The sequence below is a fragment of the Hemiscyllium ocellatum genome, chromosome 31 (genome assembly GCF_020745735.1).
Source record: "Hemiscyllium ocellatum isolate sHemOce1 chromosome 31, sHemOce1.pat.X.cur, whole genome shotgun sequence".
Classification (NCBI taxonomy): domain Eukaryota; kingdom Metazoa; phylum Chordata; class Chondrichthyes; order Orectolobiformes; family Hemiscylliidae; genus Hemiscyllium; species Hemiscyllium ocellatum.
The window spans coordinates 118,091-132,731 of record NC_083431.1 but is presented as its reverse complement, the minus strand read 5'-3'; the positions used below and the strand labels follow the sequence as shown (position 1 = coordinate 132,731).

At 43.9% G+C, this 14,641-nt stretch overlaps 1 protein-coding gene across 1 annotated transcript in view; it reads left to right on the top strand.

The window, feature by feature from the left end:
• LOC132830416 (integrin alpha-E-like) overlaps positions 1-14,641 on the top strand; it is a 396,956-nt gene that overhangs the window by 272,072 nt on the left and 110,243 nt on the right. Inside the window, exons 26-27 of the mRNA XM_060848093.1 lie at positions 884-963; positions 10,871-10,951. Of these exons, the coding sequence (XP_060704076.1) occupies positions 884-963; positions 10,871-10,951 (161 nt within the window). The remainder of the gene's footprint in view (positions 1-883; positions 964-10,870; positions 10,952-14,641) is intronic.

Below are 14,641 nucleotides of genomic sequence, written 5' to 3'. Positions count from 1 at the left end.
TATTCGGTGGAGTGAATTGAATTGGCTGAAGACTGGTATCTGAGACTGAGAACCACTGAAGGTGGCAGAAATAGGTTATCCGCTTGGCATTGCTGGCTGAAGATTGTTGTGAATGCTTTAGCCTTAGCTTTTGCACTGATGTACTGAGTTCTTCTATTATTAAGGATGGGTATGTAGGAGGAACCTTCTCCTCCAGTGAACTTTGTTAATAGTTCATCAACATTAATTTAAATAATATTTGTTTTCTGTTTTTCTGACTGAAATGAACACCTTCTTATTTTCCCCATTATAAATAATCTCCCAAATGTTTGAACACTTGACCAACCTCTCTCTGTCTCTCTCAAATATTTTGGGCTTGATTTACAACTCAAATTAAGGAACCCAGCACCTGAATAATTTTCAGGTCCCAATCACTTGCTGCATCTGTAATGCTCACATAATTTCATCTGTAAATACAAATGCCTTAACTGTGTCAGAGGCAAGCTCATTATCCAATTAGTGGTGTTGAGCATTACAAGGTGATGTGTTGCCTTCATAGCTAGAATGGTACCTGCTGCTGCCTTGCAGAGGACAGCAGGCAGTACCTCTAAGGGCCAACTACTGAAGCAATCAAATGGCTAAATGGGATAGACTTGAAGCACTACTGGTTCTCTTAGTGTTGCACCATATTTTCCTACTGAATTAGTCTCCACTGCTACCCAGCCATCTTCTCCTACACCCTGATTATTTGTAAACACTGGCTAGGCATTGTCTCCAAATATCATTTCCAGTTCAGGGAAAATTTAATGGCACTTATTTTCGCTCTTTAATGTTTCTAACCTGCTGCTTTCACCAGATTTATTATGGCTTTCTTTCTTACTCTGATAATCTTTTGTAATGGCAGGTGGAAGTTTCTATTTCTTGGGATCTTGGAAGTGCACCATTTAAAGAGGAATTTGCATGTCTCAGCATTAATGTTAGCAAGTAAGTTAAGAGTCACATAGTTGTATTTTGAATAGAATTTTGTTACTGTTTTTAAATGTTATCTTTTATTATTTCATGATTCAATCAGATCTAATAAACAAAACTCAGAGGATGGAAGATAAGGGAGAGCAACTGAGGCCCAGTCAGTTGTTTGTACAAATTCAATATAACTTCTTTCTTTTATAGTTAAAACTTAAAACTATTTTTGTTGACTTTTTGTACCTTAGTATCTAGAATCATAGAATTGATATTGTACTAAAGGAAGCCATTTAGCCCATTGTGCCCATACCAGCTCTCTAAATGAACATTATGACTTTGTCATTTCCCTGCCTTTTCCCCATAGCTCTGGACAATTGTTTTCATTCAAATAATCATCCAATGCCCTCTTGACTGCCTAACTTGAAGCTGCCTCCACCACACTTCCGAGTAGTGCATTCCAGACAAGTGACTTGCTGTATGAAAAAGTGTATTTTCTCACCTCACATTTGCTTCTATCACAAATGAATTTATACCTGTGACCCCTTGTTCTCTACCCCTTCACAACCTCCAAAGATCATTTTGTTTCCTGCACTCAATCTGAAATAATGACAGCAAAGAATGAACTTATGATATGCTCCTTCTGCACTCTGTGGGATGCTGTGGACACTTCCAATGTCCCTGGTGACCATGTGTGCAGGACATGTGTCAAGCTGTAGTTCAGAGCTGCAGCTGTGGGTGGACACATTGTGAAGCAGCATGATGTTGAGATTGTCCCACCACATTCAGTGAGCTGGTTGCATTAAAGATGATTTCACAAGCAGCGTGGGGATAGTGGCTACCAAGCACTTGAGATAAAGGCAGGTAGCACATGAGTCCCTGTGACAGTTTCCCTGTCTAACAAACATATCATTTTGGACACGGTTGGGGGAAACAAATTCTCAAGGCATAGAGCCAGGTCATGCCACCATTTCTAGCTGTGGTGTACAAGAGGGGTGGAAGAAGACTGGCAGGGTGATGACAGGAGATTTAATAGGAAAAGAAACAGGCCAGTGTTTCTGTGGCTGCAAATGAGACTCCAGGATTGCTATTGGCTCACTTGTTCCGGGGTCAAGGATGTCCTGGAGAGGCGGCTGGGCATTCTGAAAGGGGATGGTGAACAGCCAGTGGTCATAGTTCTCAAAAACAAGGAAGAGGTTCTACAGATGAGTATGGAGAGTGAGGATGTAAATTGGAAAGTAAGATCTTACCACTCTCTATATAAAGAAAAAAAGTGCCCCTCACATTTCCTTTAAACTTACCCCCTCTCACCCTAAGCGCATGCTCCCTAGTATTAAGACATTTCAACTCGGGGGGGGGGTCTGAGGGGGAGGGGGGAAGATTCCGATTGTCAACCCAATTTATACATCTTATAATTTTATAGGCTTCTAACAAGTCTCCCCTCAGCCTTCACCTCTCCAGAGAGAACAACCCAAATTTTTTCTCACCTCTCCTTATTGCTCATACCCTCTTATCTAGACAGCATTGTGGTAAACCTTGTCTGCCCCCTTCTCCAAAGCCTCCACATCATTCCTGTAATGTGTCGACCAGAATTGAACGTAGTACTCTAAGTGTGGCCTAACCAAAGTCTTATAAAGGGTGCAACATGATACTATGATTCTTGTATTCAATTCCCCAACCAATAAAGGCTAGCATGTCATACTCCGCCTTTACCACGCTATCTGACTATGTGGCCACTTTCAGGGAGCTCTGCTATTAACTGTATACTTATCCTTAAAATTTGATCTCCCAAAGTGCAGCATCTTGCATGTATCTGGATTAAACTCCATCTGCCATTTCTCCGCCCGTTTCTGCAACTGATCGATATCCTGCTGCATCCTTTTGGCAACCTTCTACATTATCCACAACTCCACCAATCTTTGCATCATCTGCAAACTTACTAACCCCCCCCCCCACATCGACATTTTCATCCAAGACATTTATATATGTCACAAACAGCAAAGGACGCAGAATAGATCCCTATATAACACCTCTCATCATGGAATTCCAGCTGAAAAGCACCCTTCCACCATTACACTCTACCTTCTATGGGCAAGCCAATTCTGAATCCATGCGGCCAAGTCACCTTGGATCCCATACGTCTTAATCTTCTAGATAAACCTACCATGAGTGACTTTGTCAAAAGCTTTACTAAAATCCATGTAGACATCCATTGCTGAACCCTCATCGATCGATCACCTTTATCATCTCCTCGTAAAGTTTAGTTAAGTTAGTAACAAATGACCTGTCCCGCAACAAAGCCATGCTGAATGTCCCTGATTAGGCCATTCCTTTCCAAATGTGTGTACCTGAGAATTCTCTACCACAGCTTCCCAACCATCGATGTGAGACTCACCAATGTATAGTTACTAAATTATTCCTATTTCCCTTCTTGGACAGAGAAACAACATTAGCTACTCACCAAACCTCTCCAGTGGCAAGCAGGGATACTAAATCTTGGTCACAGCCCCAGCAATCTCCTTTCTTGCCTTTCTCAGTAACCTGGGATCTATGCCATTGGGCCCTGGGGACTTAGCCAACTAATGCTCTTCAAGAGACCCAACCCCACTTTTTTTCTTGATCTCAAAATGCACTAGCATATAAGCATGCTCCATATTAATCTCACTACCCTCCATATCCTTCTCCTGGGTGAATACCAATACAAAATACTAATGTAGGATCTCTCCTACATCCTCTGCCTTCAAGCACAAGTTCCCTCCTTTATCTTTGAGTGGGCCCACCTTCTCCCTAGTTATCCACTTGTTTTTAATGTATGTATAGAATGCCTTGGGATTCTCTTTAACCCTACTTGCAAGGGTCATTTCATGGCCTCGCTTGCTCTCCTAATTCCCTGCTTGACTTCTTTCCTGCTTTCTTTATATTCCCCACTGGACCTGGTTGACTTTAGAACATAGAACATTACAGTGCAGTATAGGCCCTTCAGCTCTCCATGTTGCGATGACCTGTGGAACCAATCTGTACCCATCTAACCTACACTATTCCATTCTCGTCCACATGCCTATCCAAGGACCATTTAAATGCCCTTAAAGTTGGCGAGTCTACTACTGTTGCAGGTAGTGCATTCCACACCCCTAATACACTCTGAGTAAAGAAACTACCTCTGGCATCTCTCCTATATCTAACACCCCTCAATTTAAAGCTATGTCTTCTTGTGCTAGCCATCACCATCCAAGGAAAAAGGCTCGAACTTTCCAAGCTATCCAACCCTCTGATTATCTCATGTCTCAATTAAGTTACCTCTTAACCTTGTTCTTTTAATGAAAACAGCCTCAAGTTCCTCAGCCTTTCCTTGTAAGACTTTCCCTCCATATCAGGCAACATCCTTGTAAATCTCCTCTGAACTCTGTCCAAAGCTTACACATCCTTCCTATAATGTGGTGACCAGAATTGTATGCAATACTTCAAATGTGGCTGCGCCAGAGTTTTATACAGCTGCAGTATGATCTCATGGTTCTGAAATGCAATCCATCCAACAATAAAAGCGAACACACCATATGCCACCTTAACATCCCTAACAATCTGGGTGGCAACTTTAAGGATCTCTGCACCTGCATGCCAAGATCTCTCTGTTCATCTACATTACCAAGAATCTTACCATTAGCCCAGTACTCTGCATTCCCTTTACTCCTTCCAAACTGAATCACCTCACATTTTTCTACATTAAAGTCCATTTGCTACCTCTCAGCCCAGCTCTGCAGCTTATCTCTGTCTCTCTGTAACCTACAACATTCTCTGTCACTATCCACAACTCTACAGACCTTAATGTCATCCGCAAATTTACTAACCCATTCTTCATTGCCCTCATCCAGGTCATTTATATAAATGACAAACAACAGTGGACCCAAAACAGATCCTTGCGGTACCCCACTTGTAACTGAACTCCAGGATGAATATTTACCACCAACCACCACTCTGTCTTCTTTCAGCTCGCCAATTTCTGATCTATACCTCTAAATCACCCTCAATCCCATGCCTCTGTATTTTTTGCAGTAGCCTACCATGGGGAACCTTATCAAACACCTTACTTGAATCCATATGCACCACATCAACTGCTTTATCCTCATCCAGCTGTTTGGTCACCTTCTCAAAGAACTCAATAAGGTTTGTGAGGCATGACCTACCCTTCACAAAACCGTGTTGACTATCCCTAATCAACATACTCCTCTCTAGATGATTATAAATCCTATTTCTTATAACCCTTTCCAACAATTTACCCACAACCAAAATAAGGCTCACAGGCCTATAATTTCCAGGGTTGTCTCTGTTCCCCTTCTTGAACAAGGGAACAACATTTGCTATCCTCCAGTCTTCTGGCACTGTTCCTGGAGCAATAACGAAATAAAATCAAAGCCAAAGGCTCAGCAATCTCCTGCTTGGCTTCCCAGAGCATTCTAGGACAAATTCCATCCAGCCCAGGGGACTTATCTATTTTTACACTTTCCAGAATTGCTAACACCCCCTCCTTAAGCACCTCAATCCCATCTTGTCTTGTAGCCTATATCTCCGTATTCTCCTCGACCACATTTCTAGTGTGAATACTGACAAAAAGTATTCATTTAGTGCTTCTCCTATCTCCTCTGACTCCACACAAAACTTCCTCCTACTCTGCTTGATTGGCCCTAATCCTACTCCAGTCATTCATTTATTCCTGATGTAACTATAGAAAGCCTCAGGTTTTCCTTGATCCTATCCGCCAGTGACTTATCATATCCTCTCCTGGCTCTTCTCAGTTCTCTCTTTAGGTCTTTCCTGCCTAACTTGTAACTCTCAAGTGCCCTGACTGAGCCATCACATCTCATCCTAACATAAGCCGCCTTCTTCCTCTTGAAGACCGATTCAACTTCCTTAGTAAACCCACAGCAGCTGGTCCTTGAATAAGCTCCACATTTCAGTTGTGCACATCCCCTGCAGTTTCCTTCCCCATTCTATGCATCCTAAATCTTGCCTAATCGCATCCCAATTGCCTTTCCCCCAGCTATAATTCTTGCCCTGCGGTATATACCTATCCCTTTCCATCACTGAAGTAAACATAACCGAATTGTGGTCACTATCACCAAAGTGCTCACCTACCTCCAAATCTAATACCTAGCCGGGTTCATTACCCAGTACCAAATCTAATGTGGCCTTGCCCTTTGTTGGCCTGTCTACACATTGTGTCAGGAAACCCTCCTGCACACATTTGACAAAAACTGACCCATCTAAAGTACTTGAATTATAGTATTCCCAGTCAATATTTGGAAAGTTAAAGTCCCCATACAGCTACCGTGTTATTCTCACTCCTATCGAGGATCATCTTTGCTATCCTACCCTCTATATCTCTGGGAGTATTTGGATGCCAATAGAAAACTCCCAACAGGGTGACCTCTCCTTTCCTGTTTCTAATCACAACCATACTGCCTCCGTAGAGGAGTCCTCAAATGTCCTTTCTGCAACTGTAATAGTGTCCTTGACTAACAGTGCCACACTGCCCCTCTTTTACCATTTTCTCTGTTCTTACTGAAACATCTAAATCCTGGAACCTACAATAAGCATTCCTATCCCTGTTCTACCCATGTCTTTGAAATGACCACAACATCTGAAATCCCAGGCTGCAAGTTCATCCATATTATTCAGGATGCTCCTGGCATTGAAGTCGACACACTTCAAACCAACTTTTTGCCTGCCGGTGCTTTCTTGTGATTATGAAATCTTCGTTCTGACTTCACTACTGTCATCCTTCCGTATACTCGAACCACAATTTTGGTTCCCATCCCCATGCTGAATTAGTTTAAATGCGCCTGAAGAGCATTAACAAAACCCAAAAACACGATCGGAGACATCATGAACCCTGGCACCAGGGAGGCAACACACCAACCATGAATCTCTCTCATTCCCACAGAACTTCCTGTCTGTCCCCCTAACTACAGAGTCCCCAATTACTATTGCTCTTCTCCTCCTCCCCCTTCCCTTCTGAGCAACAGGGACAGACTCTGTAGCTAGAGACCTGTGCTTCATTGCTTACCCCTGGTAAGTTTCCCCCTCCAACATTATCCAAAACGGTAACTTGTTGTTGAGGGGAAGGGCCACAGGATATGCCTGCACTGCCTCGCAGTTCCCTTTCCGTCCCCTGATGGTAACCCATCTGCATTCTTCTTTCACCTGTGGTGTGACTACCTCCCTGTAACTCTTCTCAATAACCCTGTCCACCTCCTGAATGATCCAATGTTCATCTAGCTCCAGCCCCAGTTCTCTAATACTGTTTTCGAGGAGCTGGAGTTGGGTGCGCTTCCCACAGATGCAATCAACAGGGACACTACAGGAAACATTCAACTGCCCTAACCTCCATTCCCACTTTTCTAAATTCCCAATGAGACTACTAAAAAACTAAAAAAAACAAAGAAACCAGTCACCTTAACATTTGGCGCACAGAATCTTTTTTTGGTTGAGGAGGAGCTTTAGCATCCTAAACCTTATGTACGCTTCTTCTAATCTTCACTAATTTACAAACTCTAGATTTTTCTATGCCCCTAAGTAATGTTATATAATTTCCTCCAGTAGAGTCATAGAGTCATAGAGATGTACAGCATGGTAACAGAACCTTCAGTCCAACCCGTCCATGCCGACCAGATATCCCAACCCAATCTTGTCCCACCTGCCAGCACCCGGCCCATATCCCTCCAAACCCTTCTTATTCATACACCCATCCAAATGGCTCTTAAATGTTGCAATTGTACCAGCCTCCACCACTTCGTCTGGCAGCTCATTCCATACCCATACCACCCTTTGTGTGAAAAAGTTGCCCCTTAGGTCTCTTTTGTATCTTTCCCCTCTCACCCTAAACCTATGCCCTCTAGTTCTGGACTCCCTGACCCCAGGGACAAGATTTTGCCTATTTACCCCATCCATGTCCCTCATAATTTTGCAAACCTCAGTAAGGTCACTCCTGACGCTCCGGGGAAAACAGCCCCAGCCTGTTCAGCCTCTCCCTATAGCTCAAGTCCTCCAACCCTGGCAACATCCTTGTAAATCTTTTCTGAACTCTTTCAAGTTTCACACCATCTTTCTGATAAGAAGGAGACCAGAATTGCACGAAATATTCAACAGTGTCCTGTACAGCCACAACATGACCTCCCAACTCCTGTACTCAATACTTTGACCAATAAAGGAAAGCATACCAAGCGTCGTCTTCACGATCCTAAATATCTGCGACTCCACTTTCAAGGAGCTATGAATCTGTACTCCAAGGTCTCTGTTCAGCAACACACCCTAGGACCTTACCGTTAAGTGTACAAGTCCTGCTAAGATTTGCTTTCCCAAAATGCAGCACCTCACATTTATCTGAATTAAATTCGATCTGCCACTTCTCAGTCCATTGGTCCATCTGGTCAAGATCCTGTTGTAATCTGAGGTAACCCTCTTCGCTGTCCACCACATCTCCAATTTTGGTGTCATCTGCAAACTTACTAACTGTACCTCTTATACTCGCATCCAAATCATTTATGTAAATAACAAAACGTAGAGGACCCGGCACAGATCCTTGTGGCACTCCATTGGCCACAGGCCTCCAGTCTGAAAAACAACCCTCCATCACCACCCTCTGTCTTCGATCTTTGAGCCAGTTCTGTATCCAAATGGCTAATTCTCCCTGCATTCCGTGAGATCTAATCTTGCTAATCAGTCTCCCATGGGAAACCTTGGCGAATGCCTTACTGAAATCCATATAGATCACACCTGCCATTCTGCCCTCTTCAATCCTCTTTGTTACTTCCTCAAAAAACTCAATCAAGTTTGTGAGACATGATTTCCCACGCACAAAGCCATGTTGACTATCCCTAATCAATGCTGAAAATGTGTTGCCGGAAAAGTGCAGCAGGTCAGGCAGCATCCAAGAAGCAGGAGAATCGATGTTTCAGCATGAGCCCTTCAGGAATGAGGAAAGTGTGTCCAGCAGGCTAAGAGAAAAGGTAGGGAGGAGGGACTTGGGGGAGGGATGTTGGAAATGCTGCCTTGTGCTCCCACGAGGAGGTTGAGCAGTTCATCCACTTCACCAACACCTTCCACCCCAACCTCAAATTTACCTGGACAGTCTCGGACTCCTCCCTCCCTTTCCTAGACCTTTCCATTTCCATCTCGGGTAACCGAATCAACACAGACTTTTACTATAAACCGACTGACTCCCACAGCTACCCAGACTACACCTCCTCCCACCCTGCCCCCTGTAAAAACGCCATCCAATATTCCAATTCCCTCGTCTCCGCCACATCTGCTCCCAGGAGGACCAGTTCCAATACCATACAACCCAGATGGCCTCCTTCTTCAAAGACCGCAATTTCCCCCCAGACGTGATCGACGATGCCCTCCACCGCATCTCCTCCACTTCCCGCTCCTCTGCCCTTGAGCCCCGCCCCTCCAATCGCCACCAGGACAGAACCCCATTGGTCCTCACCTACCACCCCACCAACCTCCTTTTACATCGTATCATCCGTCGTCATTTCCAACACCTCCAAACAGACTCCACCACCAGGGATATATTTCCCTCCTTCCCCCATCAGTGTTCCGAAAAGACCACTCCCTCCATGACTCCCTCGTCAGGTTCACATCCCCAACCAACCCAACATTCACTCCCAGCACCTTCCCCTGCAACCGCAAGAAATGCAAAACTTGTGCCCACACCTCCCCCCTTACTTCCCTCCAAGGCCCCAAGGGATCCTTCCATACCCACCACAAATTCACCTGCACCTCCACACACATCACTTACTGCATCCGCTGCACCCGATGTGGCCTCCTCTATATTAGGGAGACAGGCCGCCCACTTGCGGAACGTTTCAGAGAACATCTCTGGGACACTCGGACCAACCAACCCAACCATCCCGTGGCGCAACACTTCAACTCCCCCTCCCACTCCCACATGCAGGTCCTTGGACTCCTCCATCACCAGACCATAGCAACACGACGGCTGGAGGAAGAGCGCCTTATCTTCCACCTAGGAACCCACCAACCACAACGGATGAACTCAGATTTCTCCAGTTTTCTCATTTGCCCTCCCCCCACCTTGTCTCAGTCAAATCCTTCAAACTCAGCACCTCCTTCCTAACCTGCAATCTTCTTCCTGACCTCTCCACCCCCACCCCACTCCGGCCTATCACCCTCACCTTAACCTCCTTCTACCTATCGCATTTCCAACACCCCTCCGTCAAGTCCCTCCTCCCTACCTTTTATCTTAGCTTGCTGGACAGACTTTCCTCATTCCTGAAGAAGGGCTCAAGCCCAAAATGTCAATTCTCCTGCTCCTTGGATGCTGCCTTACCTGCTACGCTGTTCCAGCAACACATTTTCAGCTCTGATCTCCAGCATCTGCAATCCTCACTTTCTCCTATCCCTAATCAGTCCTTGCCTTTCCAAATACATGTACATCCTGTCCCTCACAATTCCCTCCAATAACCTGCCCACCACCGACATCAGGCTCACTGGTCTATAGTTCCCTGGCTTGTCCTTACCACATTTCTTAAACAGTGGCACCATGTTAGCCAACCTCCAGTCTTCTAGCACCTCACATGTGACTATCAATGATACAAATATCTCCACAAAAGGCCCAGCAATCACTTCTCCAGCTTCCCACAGAGTTCTAGGGTATACCTGATCAGGTCCTGAAGGTTTATCCACCTTTGCCCATTTCAGTACATGGAGGAATCTTTTATTTACAAAGATGTTCCAAGATTGTGTCTTTGTAATGTCTGTACTGAACTCCTGCAGTATTCTGGATGTATACTAACTGAGCTTGTGGCTTCAGTTTTTATTTCAAATAGAGATTTTTTTTTTAGTACAAAATATTTTAATGTTTTTATTCAGCCATAGAATCAATTGAGTTATGTTGATCTTGTCTTCTTCACAGCAAAAATGAAATTGGAAATGCTGTTCATTATACCCATAATATTCCTGTGATACATGGCTTGAATGTCTTCCTGAAAGCAGAGTAAGTAATATATAGAGATTAATCTTTAGTTTTCTGATTTGGATGAGAGTGCTGCTAGCCCATCCCGATGTTATGCCTGCCAGTGTGTTTAACTCTTATATCTAATAAAGGATCTGTGAGTCGACTCTTAATAATAAACAATGATATTTATTTATTTAACACAGTTAATACTATAACACAAGATGCACTATAAACTAACAATTTACACTAAATGGAGAGGCAAGGTGACTCAGTGGTTAGCATTGCTGCCTCACAACACCAGGGACCCAGGTTTGATTCCAGCCTCGGGCGACTGTCTGTGTGGTGTTTGCACATTCTCCCCGTGTCTGCTTGGGTTTCCTCCAGGTGCTCCAGTTTCCTTCCACGGTCCAAGATGTGCAGGTTAGGTGAATTAGCCATGCTAATTTGCCCATCGTATTACGTGCATTAGTCAGACGGTCTGGACGGGTTACTCTTTGGAGGGGCGGTGTGGTCTTGTTGAGCCGAAGGGCCTGGTTCCACACTGTAGGGAATCTAATCAACTATTTTGTGCTTTAACTTAACTCTGGGTGATCATATACCACCACACCAGATCTTGTCCTTGATCCATGTGGTGATGATCCTCTGGCTGTCTTCTCTTGGTGCTTCCCAAGGGTGTCTTCTATTCACAGTGGTTGTTCTCAAGTTACTGGTGCTGAGGATGGTATTGCAGCAATTCTTATACTCAGTAGTTGTTCAAGCACTTTTGGGAGGGACTTTAGTGTCCTCCAATAGATCAATCAGGGCTTGATCATCCTGATCGATTGGAACCAACCAGGCATCGACATGTCAATGGCGGGGTGATCCTGAGCATCCATTCCTGAAGGTGTTAGGTGCACATAGGTCAGGTAGTGCTCACCATGTTTGGTAACAGCTCAAGGTTCTGATTGTCCTGGGGATGACATTCAGGTCAATTCTATTCGATTCAAATTTAATTTATGCATATTGTATTGTCTGCAGCTGTTGGGTTAATTACATTCTGTGTGTAGCTTCAGCCTGTCTGCAGCATGTTTATTAGCACAGTCACTTTGCTCAAGGTGTATTTCAATTTCCCAGCATGCCGTTTCATAAATTCATCATTTTTGAGCAGCCCATCTAGCCACAGTCCCTCCTCTGGGTCTTGAACGCAAAGTGTGATGGATCACATAATTGCGACATGATCGTCCAGGCTCAAGCAAAGCACAGCTCTTACAGATCGCATGTTTGAAACTCACACCTTACTATGATCAAGTAAACATCATCAAACTATATCTAAATGGAATATCAAAATTTGAACTTAAGGGTAATCAAGCAAATGTAGTAAATTAAAATAAATAAGACATTGGAGAAACAAATACAAAAAAATTCATAAGGACAAATGGAAGAATCAAGCAAACATTATAAAACCAGAGTGAATCCTGATCAAGCAAGGGTTGCTGAGTATAAATGAACCAAAAGTGGTAGATTAAAATAAGGTGATGGAGAGAACAAACAAATACAAAAAAAAACAAATGTATTAAACCACCAAAAAAATCAGAATGAAAAATTGAACGAACTTTGTAAAACCAGAGAATATTTTATACAAATAATAGGACAGTATATTTTAAAAAATAACATGATAACTAGTATTTACTGGGCTAACAAATATATATCCTGGTCTGTTCAGTGTTTCATGTGTGTTGTTTCCAATGTAGATGATGATCTTGATGAAATAGGTATTGCTTACATTCCACGTGGTCATGGTTATCCTGGGGAGAGATCAAGGTACTTTCTGTTGTTAGGCGAAAGTGAGGAGATTGGAGATGCTGAAGATCAGAGTCAAGATTAGAGTGGTGCTGGAAAAATACAGCAGGTCAGGCAGCATCCGAGGAACAGGAAAATCGACCTTTCGGGCAAAAACTCGTCATCATATCCTTGTTCTAATAACTGAACAGTTTCGACATAATGTAATACACATGTCCTAACCCTCCTCCACATTTTTTAAATAGAGGTATAGGAATGTGACCCCAGTGGAATGTTAAGTGGGGTTTAGAGGCCTGGTAGTCTTCAACCTCAGTTTCTAGTGGTAGGGATTGGGATGGTTTAAATGACCTGACCATAGAGAGGTCAGAAAAGACTGGAATGAGGTGATCATCTCGACCAACGATTTAAATATAAATGGAGATGATCCAATGAGCAGAAAACCAAAGAATTGTGACCTAGATAATCCCATCGGTGCATACAAGAATAAAATCAGGTTGTAAGTTTGCTTGCTGAGCTGGTAGATTTGTTCTCAGGTGTTTTGTCACCATGCTAAGTAACATAGGTATATCGTCATCAGTGAGCCTCCGATGAAGCACTGGTTTTCTGTCCAGCTTGCTATTTATGTGTCTTGGTCTGTTATGGTTTGATATCACTTCTGTTCTTTTTCTGAGAGGTTGGTAAATGGGGTCCAAATCGATATGTTTGTTAAAGAAGTTCTGGTTAGAATGCCAGGCCTCTAGGAATTCCTGTGCCAAGGTTCATAAACAGAGGCCCCACCTCAGACCCATAATCTCACTTCCCCATGCACCAACATACAGACTAACAAGGGAACTGCAACGCAAACTGAAACATCTAGTGGAAGACTCCAGCCACTCCATCCACTCCACCCAAGAATTCCTTAACCTATTCAAAGACACCAAGGTAAAAGACGATGAGGTCATGATTTCCTTCGACATGATGGCCCTGTTCACATCAATAAACATCACCCTGGCCAAAGGAACACAGGCCTCATTGCTAGACGGACCAAGGACACAAACACCTGACAGCACCAACTCCATCAGCAAGCTCAGTATCCTCAAACTAGTAGACCTGTGCCTCACAACTCACTTCACCTTCAACAAGATCTACAAACAAATCAATGGGACGCCTATGGCATCACCAATATCAGAACTCTTAACAGAAGCAGTTATGCAGAGGTTAGAACGAACAGCCATTCCCATGATCTAACCCAAGCTTTGAGTCCTCTATGTTACAAAACACAACAAATTAGAAGAAACCCACAAACATATAAACAACATCCTCACCGGTATAAAGTTCACCAAAGAGGAAGAAGGCAATAACAGACTCCCCTTCCTAGATGTCACAGTGAAATGAAAAGCCAATGCAGACCAGTGTCTACAGGAAAGCCACACACTGACCAGATGCTCAACTACAGGAGCATTCATCTCAACACCTACAAATGGAGCTGCACCAATTCTTTGAAGAGGTGACAAGTAGGTTAGACCAGGGAAACCCAGTGGATGTGGTCTATCTAGACTTCCAAAAGGCCTTTGATAAGGTGCCACACGGGAGGCTGCTGAGCAAAGAAATGGCCCATGGTGTTCGAGGTGAGCTACTGGTGTGGATTGAGAATTGGCTGTCTGACAGAAGGCAGAGAGTTGGGATAAAAGGTTCTTTTTCGGAATGGCAGTCGGTGACAAGCGGTGTCCCACAGGGTTCAGTGTTGGGGCCGCAGCTGTTCACATTATATATTAATGATCTGGATGAAGCGACTGGGGGCATTCTAGGGAAGTTTGCTGATGATACGAAGTTAGGTGGACAGGCAGGTAGTACTGAGGAAGTGGGGAGGCTGCAGAAGGATCTAGACAGTTGGGGAGAGTGGTCCAGGAAATGGCTGATGGAATTCAACGTGAGCAAATGCGAGGTCTTGCACTTTGGCAAAAAGAATAA